Raw genomic sequence first — 19,045 nt, 5'->3', positions numbered from 1 at the left:
AGAGTCACATTGGTCTGGGCAAGTTAAGACCTTGGTAAATGTAGGGGAAACCCTTCATATCAATTGCCACTATCCAGCTCCCCTACTCCCCAGGGAGTTGGTCCCCATTTCCCCTTCACTCCTCACATTAAAAATCGGCCTTGTGCCTAATTTGCTCGGTGGGGGACCAAATAAATACCGTGTGTCTGGTCACGAATATGCTCCTATATGGTTGACTATTATAGAAAACTGCTCACATATAATGATAGAAGATGTATCGAGACACAGGAATGGTTATGTTTGATCTGGCATAATGATGATTCATTAAAATTGTGGGGTCTGCGTATGTGCCTGGTCCACAAAGTATGGAAATAAAAACTTTAAAAATTAAAAAAAAATATTTACAAATGTTTTTGATATAGATGTACATAAGAATACTTTGATAAGTATGTTTTAACTTAAATAGGGATGGTATAATAAAATTGTGGGGTCAGCGTTCGCGCCTGGCCTCCATAGAATGGAAATAGGTACAAACTTTAATAAAGAGTTTTCATATCTATCTGCGTAAGTATACTTTGATAATTATGTTTCAGTTTGAAGAAATATGGTATAATAAAATTATGGGGTGTTCGTTTGTGCCTGACCTCGATAGAATGGAAATATGTCACAAAGTTTAACAAGGTTTTTCAATATAGATCCACAGAATATTATGATAAGTGTTTCAGTGTGAACAGGTATGGTATAATAAATTATGGGGTTTATGTATTTTATTTTTACTTTCATCATATTTTGCTTTGGTTTTGATACCCCCAAATTCGAAGCTATCTCTTTACAATCGTTCCTTTTCATAACCTATCAGACTTTCATAAATCAGAGTCCATTTTCTGTAGGCTGTTTTTTAACCCAGTCAACAACGGGCACTTTTGCTAGTATACATTTATATATATATATATATATATATATATATATATATATATATATATATATATATATATATATATATGTGTATGTATGTATATATATATATATATCTGTAAGGTATTTATTATACTAGTAAGGAGACTTGATGTTGTTATACACTGAATGAGAATCAACAAATGTTCTGCACTTCCAATACTTTAATTGTCATCGAAATCTGTGAAATCGCCTATTTTTCAATAAAGCCCATTGATTGCCTGCTCTCATTGAATATCCACCACAGTGCACCGTGAAGAAGCTTCACATGCTTCCCTGTAGTGACTTAGTCCACAATATATTGTAGTTTAAAGAACCTACGATTGATTTTATGAGATTATTTTTTATATGTAATGGCTTGAATTAATGTTTAAAGTGCAAAAGTCAAGTATCATGGTACAATTGTGCTCTAAACAGAAGCATTCATTTCGAACACGCCCCAGTCTTATCAAAGAACCTATTGTTGATTTTATACGCCGGCCTCTCTGTTTGTGTGGTAATAAAACTTCTTAAATGCATTTGTGATGTTAGGCTGTATGAGGATGTTAACTTCGGTCAAAATCGTATTGTTCCTTTTTTGATCAGATTTTTTTTATTATCGTTTTATTTATACTTGTTGGAAGTATTCCAATGCAAAACGTATCTAAGAACACTCCCAAACAAATGAAGTGCATTTGTGTGAAATTTAAAAAATATCCACGGGGTGGAACGATAAAAGTGTTGCCCTGAAAAAGACAACACTACAGCTTTATTTTAAAACTTTTATTGAAAAAATCAATTCAAGTAACTTGATTATGTAGAAGAGCTGACATCTATTTAATGTAGCTGCCTTCAGCTTCAATCCCCACCTCGATACGGGTCCATAACTGGGGGCATGCATTTACCACAAGCGCCAGCAGGAGCTCAGTGAATAGTCAGCAGATGGCGGCAATCCAGTTGGCTTTGGTGTTGTGGGAGGTCATGTTGGTGATGTTCTTGACGAAGTTGTGGGAGGTCATGTTGGTGATGTTCTAAACGAAGCAGGCAATCGGAACAGAGTTTCACGGGTGTGCAGTTCTAAGAAAGAAGCTTTGTCCATGGAATCTACATTTAGGTTTAGGCACAGATAAGGAGTGTAGGAAAATTACTGATAGTTGTTTTGGCTAGACGTGTGTTTTTGTGAAAGTTTGACGAGGGGGGACCATAGATTGAAGCTCAGATGAGCACTTGCCATGAAAATAACAATAAAGCAGAGACATGCTCGCAATGTTTCTTCTGTGGGAAGGAGGTTGCAGGGATGTGAAAAGGGCATTCCCCACTAAGCTACAAAGTCTATTTTGAACTCTGTCAAGGCAGGATAAGCTTCTTCTAGTAGCTCCTGCCCAGATGTGGCAACAGTACTCCATCGTTGGCCATACCTGGCTTTTGTATAGGTAGAGAATTGCATCAGGAGGGAGATATCTACTGGAGCGGTAGAGGGATCCCACCATTTTGCAGCGGCCTTGGCAATGGATTTGATATACGTGTTCCATTGCAGATCGGAAGTAAAGGTCAAGCCCAGAAGCTTGTCAAAACATGAAACCTCCCCAAGACCAGAGCTGTTCATTTCAGTTGATGCCAGATGGAGATCAGAGCGTTGATGATGTAAAGATAGAAGCTTGGTTTTAGATGCAATAAAAGTAACCAGCCACCTCTTTCCCCATTCTACGACATGCTCAAGATCAGAGAAGGGAGAATCAGAGAGAACTTGGTCGTTTACGGTCTTTGATGTGCTACCATAGATTGTAGTGTCATCAGCATAAATGTCTACGAATGATGTAATATATATTATTTTATTTTATTATATGTATTATACACAATTTTTGAAGAAATGATATTATTCTCTTATTTTTTTCATTTTTTTTTTTTACTTATTAGATTATTTTTCTACCCCACGAATGGCCGCTTATGTCAAAGAAAATTATATTTATCTATCATCTATGGCAAGTGGTATTGTGAGAATGCAACCAGATGGAAGTAAAATGGAGACGCTTGTTGACAAAACTTTTCACCGGTGGGGCCTTTATACTATCGCCATTGACTGGATAGCAGGTAATTTATATATATATATATATACATATATATATACATATATATATATATATATATATATATATATATATATATATATATATATATATATATATATATTATAATAAAGTTGTATTCCTATCTGTTTGTTTATAGGTACGTGCAAAATGAATAGCTGATGCTCAAAATGTATAAACATTTTGACTCCTCTCTTTACTTAAAAATTCACCAAAAATCAGGAAATTTACCAATTTTAATGAAACTTTCAGTATTTTTCAAATAACAATCACAGAATATAATGACCTCATTATTTTTATTTCATTTGTAGTGGAAATGTATTATTTTGTTTAAACATAAAACACATTTACTAAAGTTATGATTTTCAGTAGTAAAAAAAAAGAAAGAAAATGCATGAATTCTTTTGTTTTTTTATGAAAATTAAGCATATTGTAGCAATAAAAAAGAAAAAATATTTTTTTCAGGAACATTACGAAAAAAAGCCCCTAAAGTCTGTATTAATGAATTCGATATAGCTTGGAGAAAAAATATGATATGCTTGAATGAACATGAAACTTTTGGCATAACATAATTTTTTATATAATCATGAAAAATGTATTTTTTTTTAATTTAAAAGCAAGAACACAGAAACATAATTAAATTTTAAAAAAATGGTAAAAATCATACAAACGTTCACGATAAGAATGTACGGATGCATAGCTGGGGGGAAAAAACTAAAACCAGCACTCCATAGCTCCCTCCAACTACCTGACGTAATTTTCAGGCAGCGTTTTGACTTTCTGACATTTTGGGCTTCCATAGAACGCCCTCTTAGACGACTGTTTGCTTAAGTGAAGCTATAATCTCACGATTTTGGAGGCTTATCAAGCTATTTTTTTGTACAAACAAGGTGGGTTTTTTTTAATTGAATTCAATATTTTAAGACTCTACTAATTATCTTGGAAATAGACCCAGAAAACTTATATTTATCTTTCCAAGGATTTTTACAAAAATTTATTCAACTTAAAAATTTAGCTGAATTTGTCAGCTTCCGAATATCGCCATGAAAACATTTTTCATTATAACTTTTTTTTTTTCACGTGAAAAATAATTTTTTTTTACCTTTTGGAAATTAACTTTAGGTTTTAATTTTTCAAATATAATGAAAAAGTTATCGGAAATTTACTAAAATATTATGATAAACCGACTTTCAAAACTATGTCAACCTATCTTTCTTCCGCCATTAATGCTCCTACGTATTAGTTAAGAATTACCGAGTTATGTCTTTCTTTCGGACCCTTATGTTAGGTGTTGGGCAATAAGATGTTTGTTCATATTACATTTAAGTTTCTACATGTTAATACTGTCAGGAAACAAAGTGCAGAAAGGGAATCACAAAGGCAAGCTGTCCAAGAAAATAAGCCAATAGAGTAGAAAGCATCCGTTATGAAGTAGATCGAACACAAGAAACTATTTGTTAGTTATTTATCTGTCTGTCGATCTATCTATCTATCTATGTGTATTATCGATATATCTCTCGATCTAGTTATCTATCTATTTCTGTATCCATCCATCTCGATCTATCTATCTATCTATCTACCTAACTGGAGAGATAAACAAGAGATGAATATAAAGAATGTTGATAAAAGTTGTCAAAATATGATAAACCCATAGCATGGACAAATTTATTGGAAGCATCTGATCAGCTGACGGAAGTACGTGTGTGTTACGTGGTTCTAGTTAGCTGAGAAGAATAATTGGAGTTGGAATTTGGACGTTGAGCAGGGCGGATGGTTTAACATGTCGCCCCCCCCCCTTCACTGGTGAGGGAACTGACGTGTCTTAGAATGGAGACCTAGAATTAACCACTCAAGCAAAGATATTCACTTTCCATTCTTCTGCAATCGACACCTGGAAAGTGAATAAAGACTATATAAAATACAATCAGCGTTCTTGGAAGTGAATGCATATTCATTCAAACAGGTTCCAGCCTCCTCTCCAAGAACAATATGAATTCCAGATGGACAAAGATCAACGGTGCATTAAAATAAGGCATGTCGAAAATATATATCACACACACACACACATACACACACATACACACGCATATGAACATTTAGATGACCATAGCATTGGAACATGAATAAACTGCAACAACATAACTTAGGGTTCAGATAGTGAAGAACCACCATAGACATTCAGTGACACGTACACACATTCTGATGAACCCTACATCACAAATATATATATCGCTGTATGTCATGTTGATATCCATTACACAACACTTCTATAATGAAGGGGTGGAATTTAGCTGCTAGTCTTTTGCGTCAGGGGTAACTTTATTTGGGGTGTACTAGTGCATTATGTTCATCGAAACAAATTTCGTGCAAATATAAAACAAACATAGGTTTCTGCTGCGATGCGACAGTGGCTGTTGCTTGTTAGACAGTGCAGACCTGCTAGTTTAGAAATTATTTTAAAACCTTTCCAAAGTCCTGGATATAATCTTAAACTATATCCAGTGGTGAGGCCCCAGCTTGCGGGCTTTGGGGAGTGTGGAGCCACCCCTTAATTACCATTGCTTCCAGGTCCACTCTGATCCGGAGTGGTAGTACTTGTTAGGGTCCCAACTATGGGTTAAATAGAAACCGACTTGAAAACAACAAATATATTCTATTAAAAAATTTTTCTTCAACATCTTTGGATTTGGCATTAAATAACCTGAAAAGGGTTGATATGCCGTAAAACAAAAACAACCAACTAAGGAGGTGAAGTTAGTGGTTGATACACCAGCCTGCATCTGCCAACAATATTCCATACCCGAGCAAATGGTTACTTTATAGATATATAAGACATTGGCATATGTGAGAAGTTTTCTAGCCCTGTAGAGAGCCTGCTTTTTTCCAGCAGACTTGGATGCATCTTCTATTAAACTGAAAATTTCAAGCTAATGAGTTTAAATATTAGATTTTCAGGAAGAATATTATTGGATATATTAATCGATGGATACACGGTTGGAAGGGTTTCTTAAAGTTGTCGATGTTGGACAAGAATTTGTTCCTTGTTGAGTTGTGTTGTGAATATTCAATATTTAACTAAATGCAAACCAATACTTAAGTGACGCATGTGTTCTGGCCAATGTTGTGATATCTAAAATGGCATGAAATAATTTTACTTCTGTGGATGAAGTCCAAAGAAAGTGACTCAGAATCGTATCCTATCACAAGCACTAATTTGGTCCGATTTTTTTCTGGACGTCACTCACAATAGTGTCCTGATAACATCATCAAATGAGGGTCCGAATTTTTCTTTGAAAGCACTCAAAATCGTGTCCTGATAGTCGCATCAAATGGGTTCTGATTTTTTCTTGAAAAGCACTCAGAATCGTATTCTTATAACGGCACCAAATATGGTCAAATGTGTCATGTAAGTCACTCGGCAGAGTATTCTGGTCACAGCACCAAATTAGTTCTGATACTCAAAAACTGTATGCATTGCGACTTGTTTCTCTATCAATTGTTCTATTCGTACACTGTGAAATAAGAGATATCTAAAAGAAAATAGATAAATCTATCCCCGTGAGTGAAATATAAGCAACATTTCGAAATATCTAGAAGGTTATTGAAGAAGATCAACGTATACAAAAACTGAAACGTTGTGAAAATGGTAGCAATCAAGATGAAATGTATGAATAAAGTTTAATTCTTTTTCTTGATTTTTTATCCTGCAGGCAATTTTTACTTTGTTACTACCTCCTACAGGAACCAGGAACTGAAAGTAAGCCGTTTGGATTTATCACATCAACTTGTTATTCTCGACAGACACATAAACGAAGCATCAATTCGGCAGATCATTACAAATATCTGTATTAATCCAATAAAAAGGTAAATATGTTACACCGCAAAAAGTGCTACTTTTGAAATCATTAATAAAATTCACAATTCTTTCTGCAATCTACCCGTGAAGAAACTGAATACATCAATTGCATCATCAATTTATTATTCCTTTCCAAATTCTAAAAAAAAACATTTCTAGAAAAATAATAATCATTCCATGTCAAAAAAATAGAAAAATATATCTTCTATTATATAAAAAGAACTTTGTGGGTCTGTGAAATCGTGTGTGTGTGTGTGTGTGTGTGTGTGTGTGTGTGTGTGTGTGTGTGTGTGTGTGTGTGTGTGTGTGTGTGTGTGGTCACTAATAGGCTCCTATATGGTTGACTATTTAAAAAAAACTGATTACATATAATGATAGAAGATGTATCGAGACACAGGAATGGGAATGTTTGATCTGGCAGAACAGTGGTTCATTAAAATTATGGGGTCTGCGTTCGTGCCTGGTCCACAAAGTATGGAAATAAAAAATTAAAAAAAAACGTTTACAAGTTGTTTTTTTTTTTATATAGATGTACATAATAATATGATAAGCATGTTTTAACTTAAATAAGGATAGTATAATAAAATTGTGGGGTCTGCGTTCACGCCTGGCCTCCATAGAATGGAAATAGGCACAAACTTTAATAAAGACTTTTCATATCTATCTGCATAAGTATACTTTGATAATTATGTTTCAGTTTGAAGAAATATGGTATAATAAAATTATGGGATGTTCGTTCGCGCCTACCCTCCATAGAATGGAAATATGTCACAAAGTTTAACAAGGTTTTTCAATATAGATCCACAAAATATTTTGATAAGTGTTTCAGTGTGAACAGGTATGGTATAATAAATTATGGGGTTTATCTATTTTATTTTTACTTTCATCATATTTTGTTTTGGTTTTGATACCCCCAAATTCGAAGCTATCTCTTTACAACCCTTCCTTTTCATAACCTATCATACTTTCATAAATCAGAGTCCATTTTCTGTAGGCTGTTTTTCAACCCAGTCAACGACGGGTACTTTTCCTAGTATATATATATATATAAATAACACACACGCTATTCTATTAATATATAGATTACTTAATACTTCTATTTTATCAGGTTAGGGTCAGGGTTGGGGGTGATCATGCTGACAAAACAAGACAATGCTACTTCTGCGAATTTAAACAGAGGGTTCGATTCGAAATTCCTTTCGGATTCCCGAGTTCAATAAGATACACCTGAAAAAGGTCGGAGGTTACATCGGCCAAAACATTGCATGAACAACACTCAAGAAGCCAAATAATACAAGTTATCAATTCTGATCTAAAAAAATTTCAGAAACATAATTTGTAAATAACTGAAAGGTCACCTGTTTTCTACTTTTTTTGTACTTGGGAGTTACCACTTATCAAGGCTCGCAGGCTACTCAAGGATAAGGGTTAATGAATGCAAGGTGGTATTGTAGTAATCACTAATCATGTAAATTGGCTAGAATTTGATTATTTATGGAAACGGCTTAACAAGAACTTGTTTACATTGGATTTGTTGTATTGAACCGGGAAGCAGTCCAGCAAAACAGTGTTCCAAAGGCGGGCAGTTGTGGGAAAGAAGCTTGTATCCTGTACAAATTTAGAAATTTTTATGGCAAACTCAGGAATCTGGACGAAATATCGAATAGAACTCTTTATTTAATCCAAGAAACTGTGGCTTAACAGATAAGTGACACTCTTTCGGAGGTTGAAGGTTCAACCCTCAATGCGATCGATACTAAAAATATAATTGTGAATTACTTAAGAGAATGCTACTTTTTTGAATTTAAATAAAGGGTAACATTCGAAATTTCTTTTAGATTCCCGAGTTCGACATGATACGTCTAAAAATATCGGAGGTTACATTAACCAAAATGTTGGTGTAAAGAACGCTTAAGATGAGAACAGCAGTCCGAATAATACAAATAATATAAATAAACAATTCTCATCTCAAAAATTCAAAAATGTAACAAATTTTCTTTATTCTAATATTGAAGAAGAATTTTTTAAGCTCGAGAGTTTGGTCACATGACAAACTCGGACAAAGTTCAAGTTTTACAACCACTTTTTACGGTGCTCAACTTCCAATTGGTTTGTAAATCTTCCCTCATAGTGACTAAAACTGAGAATAAAAAAAGAGAGAGAAAGAGAGATAGAGAGAGAGAGAGAGAGAGAGAGAGAGAGAGAGAGAGAGGGAGCGTACTAAAAGATATGGAAATATTGGCATTAATCGTCGGTTCTGAACTGCAACATTTGTGAAGCAGGTGTCAGTCAATATTAATTTGACCTTTTATTCAATCCGGCTCCCTTCGTTTTTGTCAACAAACTGTCGTCCTGAGTCAAGCAAAGGATTGCTGTATTCGCAATATTTTCTATAACATTTTTTCAACTTTAGTTGTCTCCCTGAAAGGACAAAATAGGTCGAGTATAATGCTTTTAAATGTAGGAAGCTGTCCCCAAAAAGGGGTTTCATCACTGTGCCACACAAGTTTCCATAATGAATTTTCAACATACTTTGTTTCATCATCGTCTAATGCTATGCTCCAAATGTGCGCCTCTGTATTAATTGATACTAATCGATACTTATTGGTCGTTGAGAAGTGTTGGGGGATGCAGTAACACTTTGGTGATTGTTTTATCAGTAGGAGATGTGAACCTGAATGGTTTCACACTCGCCAAACCATAATCATATCATTGAACGGCGATGAAACAAACATGGTTCATGACCACAAATCGGTGGACAGGAATATACTGAAGTTTATTTGTCGCTAATATGGTTGGATTGCAGAACGGATTGTGAATTTTATCAACGATACTATGGGTGACATTTGGGGGGGTGCGTCTACTTTTTATTATTTGTTCTTTTCCTTCCCCTTCTCCCCCATTTCTCCTCCTTTTCTCCTCTTCTTGTCACCTTGCAAAACATTTCTTGACTTTTACAGGTACCTTTATTGGCTAAGCTATAGTGGAAAACCAATATTAGCACGGGCCCGTCTGGATGGTACCAATTTCACAATTCTTGTGCAAACTGGCATTCGAAAACCGACGGACATCACGGTTGATATTCTCACACATGACGTCTACTGGGTTGACGCTGTTATTGATGCCTTACAGGTAGGTAGCAACTACCCACTATGGCGGTGATTTCCAACTTTTTCCTAACAAATTTAATTTCAAGATTTTTGTGAACACACCCAAAAGTGAGAGGTTAATTTGATGATTCTGGGTTGAAAATTGCTGTGAGACTGTACTATAAACGGACATGATAACACATGGATTGGAAACGTGCAAAGATAGAATGACATGGGCTTACAACACATGATTAATTAGTGATTTCAATTCTATCACCTCCCTCTTTATTGCTTACGCTCTCTCTCTCTCTCTCTCTCTCTCTCTCTCTCTCTCTCTCTCTCTCTCTCTCTCTCTCCACTCACAACACACACTTGTCAGTGATTTGGAATGAAGATAGGATATGGAAACACAAAGCTCAAAGAGGACATGAGCTCACAACATACGATTAATTAGTGATTTCCTTCCCCCTTTATCTCTCTCCTCTCTCTCTTCTCTCTTCTCTCTCTCTCTCTCTCTCTCTCGTTCTTTAGAATGAAGACCATGTTGAATAAGTGATTAGTATTTTTTACCAGTTTTGTCTCGAGTTAGTTTTCTTGAAAACATAAAAGAAGCTTTAATTACTGGACGCATACAAGGATGAGTGACCAACAGCCAAGGTATGAATATCAATGCGTAAACTTTAATATTTCTGTAATGATTATGGCAAATTAGTTGATGCACGCATGATACAAGGTATAAAATCATATTTCCAAAATTACTGGATTCGTCATTAAAAAATCCAAAAGGTTTTGGAGTTAAAAAATAGAAGGTCTTTCTATTGGAAGACCTTCATAGTACAAAGCAAGTTCTGGATGCCCATGCACATCCATCACCCATCGCTGGCAAAAGTGCATTGAGAATGATGGTGACTATGTAGAAAATATTTCTCATTCTCTGAGTTCGTTTTGTCTGGGTTGTAAAATTAGAGCCTTATGTAATATTGTTGTCTGTATAATTTATGTCTCTCACTTTTACAAAATGTATGCCATAGTATATACACGCTGATAACCGTAGCTTTGTAATCAAACAAAAACTTGTTAAATCAACACAGCTTTATTTACATTACAGCGATAATATGGAAATTAAAAGAGTTCAGGTCAGTATGGTGTGGTGTGTGGTGTTGCGGCAACAGCAGAAGTGTATCAGCTTTTCGCTCTCTTATGTGTTACTGACTGTCTTTGTTTTGATTTATATTTAGATCACCCCACGTTCCTTGATCGGAATCTAATTGTTCGCTTGTTTTGACCTTCGATTTGAAATATTTTTAGCAACTCGATTTGAAATTCCGTTTGTTTATTGTTCTGCCTATTTACAATTCCAATCCAGTTAACCTGGCCTTCAGGCTAAGATCAAAGTGTAGTATCTGTTCTGATGCTTCACTTAAGTAATTGGTCCTTGTTCAATTTAGGGAAAACCCTTCATACCGAGATAATTATTATTTATTTGGACACTGCCAGAGTTCCCCCTTTTTGAGGGAGCTGATTTCCCCCACATTAAAAAACGACCTTGTGTCTAATTTGCATTCGTGGGGAAGCAAATAAATACCAAAGTGTAGTATCTGTTCTTCATATGCTACACTTCAGTTTCTTGTTCTCTGTCAGTGGGGAGAAATCCTTCATAACTGAGACAATTTTTATTTTTGTTCCTTTCTCCACATTAAAAAACGACCCTGATGTCTAACTCTGTCCCGTGGGGAGGCATTGTTAATCAGAAAATATTTTTTCACGTTGTTTCATGATCTTGATTCTTTGAACGGAATGTAAAATTGACATTATCGTTCAGCAATCCGATCCGATATTCCAGCGTTGTCCATCACCTATGCAGCACTTGTCTTTTGTGCTCCAGTTGCTGATTTAACACTTGCATGTGCCCCCACTGTCCAGATGATGAAGGGAGCAGAAAGCAAACATGCTTTCTTTGAAGATCACCGCAGGCAAAAGAGAAAGAAACTTTAAAAAACAAAACAAAACAAAAAGAAACACTCATGTGGTGTTCAGCGAAGATTCTAAAAAGGTAGTCTGTGATTGGCTGTGTTTTATCCAATCACAGGTCACGTAGTTGTGTCTCGGCAGTCAGTGCCGCTTTGCAGTTAAGTGAGAGAATTTAACCATCTCTACTCCGAGGGTGGGGCTGAGATGAAGTAATAACAATAAACAAGAAACAAAGGCGAAAAAAGCGCTTTAAACTTGACCGGTGAGAGTCAAGTAACACTAAAACAGATACTACACTTTGATCTAAGCCAAAAGGCCGAGAAGCAACCTTGCAGAACATGACCCCATAATAATTTCAATATTTCATGACTAAGATTTTATAGATAAAACAGACTTAAGTTTATTTCTACTAAATATGGTTGGATTGCAGAAACATCCAATGCAGGATGAATATAAAGTAAAATTCGATTAAATAAAAGGTGCCTTCAATAAGTTTCCAGACTTTTTTTTTTGTACAGGCATTTAAAATTGTCGTATACGCTTGAAAATTCAGTATGTTATTACTATACATCTTATGAGATGACCAACCAATTCTTTTATAATTTCAGGTTCAAATGAACAGCTACAGCAGGAATTGGAATCCACCTCACTAGAGCCCGATTGTCACAGCTGGTGAATTTCAAAAATTGCAACCTGGACATGAGGACACTTTAGAAGAACCATACGCAATAAAATTTGGTTTTAAACCTGGAAAAAAATGCCACAGAAACGTATGGAGTGCTTCACACTGCTTTTGGACAGTTTTGCATGAATCGAGCCTCAGTTTTTGAGCGGCATAAGAGACTCAAGGAAGGCAGGGAGTCTGTGAGGGATGATGCGAGGTGTGAGAGGAGTAAGGAAGTCAGAACACCAGAGTTGATTGGCCAAATAAAGAATTTCATGAATAAGAACTGTCGTTTGTCTATAGAGGCAATAAGTGGACAGTTTGATGTCAGTGTGGGAACTGTATACACAACTATTCACAAGGAACTGAAAATATGGAAGATTTGCACAAAGTTTGCCCCAAGGGTGCAGTCTACAACATCTTTGTCACAGACTATTTGACCAAGATGGGCATCAAGACAGTCCCTCACTCTCCCTATAGTCCAGACCTTGCTTCCGGTGACTTTTGGTTATTCCCTAAGCTCAAGGAAAACCTTAGAGGTTGTCGTTATGAGAAGAGATGAAAGCGGCTCTGACAAAGATCATTGACACACTCACACAAGACATGGGGCCTTCGACTTATTGGAACAGTGCAACAAGCGCATTGCAACGAGAGGAGATTACTTTGAAGGGGACTAGAGTTTCATGTATGTACTATCAATTAAAAATTCCCATACGGAAAAAGTCTGGAAATTTATTGAAGGCACCTTGTATTTCACCAGATATTGTCTCCTGTGCTGCAGTAGTTGATTTTTATCTTTGCACGTATCCTACTGTCTAGATGATGACGGATCACCACAATCAAAAGTGAAGATTTTGAAATCGGTTTTTTTTCAGCCAATTACAAGATGCGTAGTTAGTCACCTGTAGTAGTAACGCCACGAATAGCTTTACCGCAAAGAGTCAAAAGGGTGCGTTCTTTCTGCCACTCGCACATGGAAAGAAGAAGGGAAAAAGAGAAAACGCAAAAAGTGTACCTGGTTTGATGCAAGAAGACGTAATAAGCCCACGTGACTGGACGAGATTTGAGGTTGATAAAAGAACTCGGTTTGGAGGGAAAGAGGGCAGTTCTTTGTTACGTCTTGTGTGGGTGGAGACGTTGTGATCAGTCACGGCCTTGCAGAACATGACCCTATCATAGTTTCAATATTTCATTACTAAAATGGCTACAACTATTAGTGCGAAATAAAAATAAAAATAATAATGTGTAAGTCACACAGCAGTGAGAAACACATACACATACGACAAGTGATCACACGATCTTATCAGTATAGAGATATAATTTAGTTCTCTCCCACTGCAAGAATTGTGACACCAGGATCGAAAAGTTGGATTGAAAAGTCATCGTACCAGAGGGAGGGGCACTCTTACTTGCAAGAAGTGCCTGGGCAGCTCTGTCGGCATTCTTCAGTGAGGGCGCATCAGACGATTAGCAATAAACTAACCACTTCTCAAAGACAGAAGGTAAAGCTTGGATGGACCTCCTAGAACTACACAGAACTAAGCTCCCACCGCAAAATCAACAGGAAACAAATCATTACAGGAATGGTTTAATCACTGTTGATATTGGGGGCCTGGGATAAAAATCCCTAGCCGGATTATACAGGGTGGTCGTTAGAAAAGCGGGAAATTTCTCAACCAAAGATTTATTTTTACAAAGAATAATTTTTACAAAGTTTTTCAAAAACAAATGCTATATTATACTCATAGATACTCAAAATGTCATCCGTGCACTTAAACAACGATTTATTTTTACAACACTCACACGGCACCAATGAAAGAATAGCAATCACGCATTTTATTCATGATCTAAGCTGACCTTCAAATTTGCCGCTTTTCTAGCGACCACCTTGTATATTCAATATAATATGGATATACGGTAAAATTCTATTAAATATTTTACGAGATATACCCCAAAAGTGTTCTTGTAATTTAACTTTTTGCCAATGATTTCTAAAGTGTTTTCTTCTTTTTTTTTTTTCTTTTTTAGCGCATTAACTACAACGGCGGTAATCGTGAATATATCCGTGGCAACTTAGTGTCACCTATTGGTGTAGCAGTTCTGGGCAACAATGTTTACTGGGCAGATTTCTCTCTCCAGAAGGTATACTTACTTTATTGACTTAACCCTTTAACGCCTAGAAGGACCGTATGGTCCTGTTGGACTTATTACTGTCACATAGTTAAATTAATTAACCTGAAACAGAAAATACTTAACAAGGATAAATTACGTATAATAACAAACTAGGCGGAGCCAAAGTACAAATATAAACATTATTAACACATTGACAAATTCAATAGAGAGTGGCAACCTTGGTTGAAATGAGTGTCCCTAATGATGGAGGTTTGAACAGAACGGAAAGGGAGAAACAGGCCAAATATCAAGGTCTCATGTATGATATGAAAAGAAACTGGAATCTTAGGGAGATATCAATCATACCAGTTATTATAGGTGTCACAGGACTTATGAAGAAGAACCAGAAGTCCTACCTAACTAATATTCCTGGTGAACCAAGTGCAAAAGAGATCCAGACGATTGCACTTAAGGGAACAACGAGGATACTAAAAAGAGCTCTCGGTTGGTTTCAATAAAAAGCAGGGCAATGCTGGCAGCTGGTTTGGCTGCCCAATACCCAGCGTTACAATCTTCAAAGGAAGAAAATGGGGAAAAAAAAACAAATAACACAACACAACAGAGCAATACAAATGTTGTGTTCCGTTATGGATGGAAAAAACGGAAAAGTGATTAAAATAAAGCAACATTATGATATGTTTCAAAGATCCTAGAGACTAATCAAGCTCAAACCTAAGAGACATTCCCTCTGTTTACAGAGAGAAGGCCTTCTCAATCGAACATGAATAGTCTCCAATATCTTTAAATGGAATGTTGAGTGAACACGACTCAGAATTGAAAATGAGTTCGTGCTGAAGTTCGCTGCACATGACGGGTTTTTAATGAGATGGTCAGTTATTGAAGACCCATATTTGTTGGCAAGTACGTCTGTTGCTCGGTATGTCCCATCTACTGATTTTGCTAGGTACGTGCTGTTGGACTCCTCCATCCAATCTCAATGTTATTCGACCCACATAGTTGGCACCGCAACTACATTCAAAATTGTAAATTACATTATTATTATGATGGGAAGGGGGGGCGAGAGGACGGCATTAAAGTTTTCATAGAGAACCCAACATGCACATTTGAAGCAAAATAACATTTTTGCACTGTTGAGCTGATTTGTTTAGCGAATTTCTTACTGTCGCCAACCACGGTAAATGTAGATATATTGGATATTTATTCGCTATTTGAATTTTAGTTTCAGAAAAACTCAGTTATTTTTCTTTGCATAACTGACGTAATCACATCAATAGGGTACCCATTCTTGGATAGGGTATCAGCAATTATCGTAAATTCCTCATCCAATTTTGATTTTGAACAAATCATAAGGGCATGATTTGCTAAGGTCCAAATTAAATTGATTTTACGTTTTTGTGGAGGCAAGATGAATCCCAGCGTGTATACAATCCCGTAAATGAAGGTTTGTGGTATAGTGATGTAAGGTAACTAGATGGCGTTTTTGTTACCAATACATCAAGGAAAGTTATGGACGAGTAACACTCTCCTTCATAAGTATACTTTAACGTGGGATGCATTTTATTGAGTAGGGAGAAAAAAATTATTTCCCCGTTTGGTTATTGAAAGGACAAAATGTGTCATCTGCATATCGAAAATAGACTAAGGGTTTCAAGGGTCCAGAAAGTAATTTCTCTTCATGGAAACCCACGAAAATATTCGTAATTATCAGCCCCAAGACTGAGCCTATGGATACACCTATTTGCCGAAACTGAATTCAACAGGTTTAATGGCAAATTTCATCAGCTCAACAAATATACTTTCAGAAATAGGAGGAGGCGATATCTGGCTATGATATATAAAAAAAATCCGTACAGATATTTATAGTCTCTAAAATCGAGACAGATGTAAACAGGTTGCTAATGTCATAGGAATACAATAATTTATTGACAACCTTAAACTTTGGAATAAAGTCCACAAAATAAAATGAATCTTTACGAAAGTATTTACTGTAATGTTCTAATACTGGTTGTAAAATATTTAAGATCCATTTTGCAGCTTTATGCTGTGATGACCATACCATGGATAAAATGGGCTGTTCCTCTTTTTAAATCCCTTGATACGGCTTTGAGAAAGTAAAGATATAATTATTTCATACGTGTAATGCCCGTCCTAGGGTAGGTAAAATATTCTTTTGCTTGAAATTGGTAGTACTTTGTAAACAGTAGCCTGAGATGTCGGAAAATTTCTGTTTCTATGTCTATCCTTGTGGTCATGTCACTAGTAAGGGTGCTGGAGGTAAATGTTTCATCTGGGCTGACATTAACCGCCTGATAGTCAGGGACCCGAACCTTGGATTAACCACTAAGGAGGCTGTCCTATCAGCAGGTGCAAAGTATCGGGGCTGCTGTATTGCCATTTGGTGAATGGATTCTGGACCATGCAGTAGTCTCTGGTAGGGCCTCTCAATGCCATACTAGTGGATAATTGTTACGGCTTTACCTTTCCCTCTCTGTCCTGCTCCAACCAAGTCTACCGACCTGCTCCACAAATCCCAAAACCTCAACATGACAAATCTAAAAAAAAAAAACACAAATAAACCTAGAACCCCATCCTCCAACGTAGACCCCTACTACCAGGTCTCCTTCTCCAACATCAGGGGTCTACGTTCCAACCTTCCGGAGGTTGAAACACAATTACAGGAGACTAAACCAGACATATTCTTTCTAAGTGAAACTGGCATAGGGCCAACCACTTCCCTAGCCGAATTCATAATTAAAGGATAATCTAACTTAACATCTAAATCTGACCCCCAAGATCGCCATGGGCATGGAATATGTGCCTACATCAAAGATGGCTTTCCATGTGGTAGGGATATCTCCAGAGAAGACCCTAATTTACCTTATATGTGCTTCCAGGTTGCACTAGCTTACATCACTGCATTTATATTTGCCCTCTATCGCCCCCACAACAGTGGGGCTACTATCTTTAAGAGCATATCTGAGAAAATTGACCACAGTCTGTCTGCTCATCCTTCGGCTAACATTCACATTTGCAATGACTTCAATGTCCATAATGTGGAATGGCTGACCCACTCAAATAAAACCGATAACGAGGGGAGGTTCTGTCATGATTTTGCCACTGCCTATGACCTCACATAGATTATTCACGAACCCACCCGTGTGCCCGATACTACCGGTCAGTATGTAGGCCTTCTAGACCTTTTCCTCACAACTTCCCCTGAGCTATGTTCATGTTCCTCTGGGATCCTCCGACCAGTTTGTTATAGCAGTTAAGATAAAAATGAAATGTAATAAGTCTTCAGACGTACCTCTCCACCATACTGTATATCGATACTCTATGGCTGACTGGGATAGCTTCCGTACACTCATATCTGACCTACCTCTGTATTCCATGTTTAAAAAGGATGTGTCCTCTACAGTATCAGACCTGACCGAATGGTTAATTGTAGGCATAGACCGATTCATACCATCCAAAAAATTCCAACAAAATCTAACAGCCAGCCATGGTTCTCCCCTAAATGTGCTGCTGCCATCGTGTGCAGAAATCACTTTTTCCATAGCTACCAAAGTAATAAATTTACTGAGACTAAAGCTGCTTTCAGGACTGCCAGCAACCACTGCAAAAGAGTAATAAAAAAGGCAAGAGAGCTATATGCTCAGTCCATTAGATCCAATGTAGCTGAGCAGTGGCTTGGTTTCCACCAGTTCTGGCAAATAGCAAACAGGATCTTGAACAGAAGCATGCATTCTGTCCCAACTATCATCAATGGACCTGAGGTAATCTCGTCAGCATCAGACAAGGCCAGACTATTTGCCAAGAACTTTGCAGCTAATTCTACCCTATGCGACAAAGGCCATCAACTCCCCGTATTTCCTCCTATAACAGACGACATGCTATGCAGCATACAAATATCTGTGCATGAGGTTGCCAAGCTAATCAAAAACCTTGATTCCAGTAAAGCAACTGGCCCTGACGGCATTCCAGCTATAGTGCTGAAAAAGATCCAACCAGAACTTGCCCCCATACTTACAAAACTGTTTAAGCGTTGCCTTAAGGAGAAGTGCTTTCCAACACCCTGGAAAACCTCATCAGTATGCTCTGTATTTAAGAATTCAGATGAAAAGTCATGTCTCTCTCAGTACAGATCAATAAGTCTCCTGTGTGTCATGAGTAAGTAGTTGGAATCCATATTAAATAGAGAAGTAGTCAACCACCTCAACAGAAATATCTTCTTTGTGACATGCAATATGGTTTCCACTCTGCAAGATCTACAGCAGATGTGCTAACGGTTATATCTCATAGGATTAGTGAATCTCTTGACAAAGGCTTCCTT

At 36.8% G+C, this 19,045-nt stretch overlaps 1 protein-coding gene and 1 pseudogene across 2 annotated transcripts in view; one reads left to right on the top strand and one right to left on the bottom strand.

Annotated features, from left to right (window-relative positions):
- Positions 1-19,045, top strand: part of LOC145263100 (low-density lipoprotein receptor-related protein 2-like) — a 599,989-nt gene that overhangs the window by 262,685 nt on the left and 318,259 nt on the right. For both annotated transcript variants that reach the window (XM_080120027.1, XM_080120026.1), the window contains exons 37-40: positions 2,830-3,003; positions 6,710-6,863; positions 9,816-9,987; positions 14,608-14,721. In XM_080120027.1, the coding sequence (XP_079976153.1) occupies positions 2,830-3,003; positions 6,710-6,863; positions 9,816-9,987; positions 14,608-14,721 (614 nt within the window). The remainder of the gene's footprint in view (positions 1-2,829; positions 3,004-6,709; positions 6,864-9,815; positions 9,988-14,607; positions 14,722-19,045) is intronic.
- On the bottom strand, positions 12,086-12,243 carry LOC145263418 (U2 spliceosomal RNA; annotated as a pseudogene).

The sequence above is a fragment of the Euprymna scolopes genome, chromosome 38 (assembly GCF_053919585.1).
Source record: "Euprymna scolopes isolate OS-2025 chromosome 38, ASM5391958v1, whole genome shotgun sequence".
Classification (NCBI taxonomy): domain Eukaryota; kingdom Metazoa; phylum Mollusca; class Cephalopoda; order Sepiida; family Sepiolidae; genus Euprymna; species Euprymna scolopes.
Note: the sequence above shows the minus strand (reverse complement) of the source record. Positions and strands in the feature narration are given on the sequence as shown.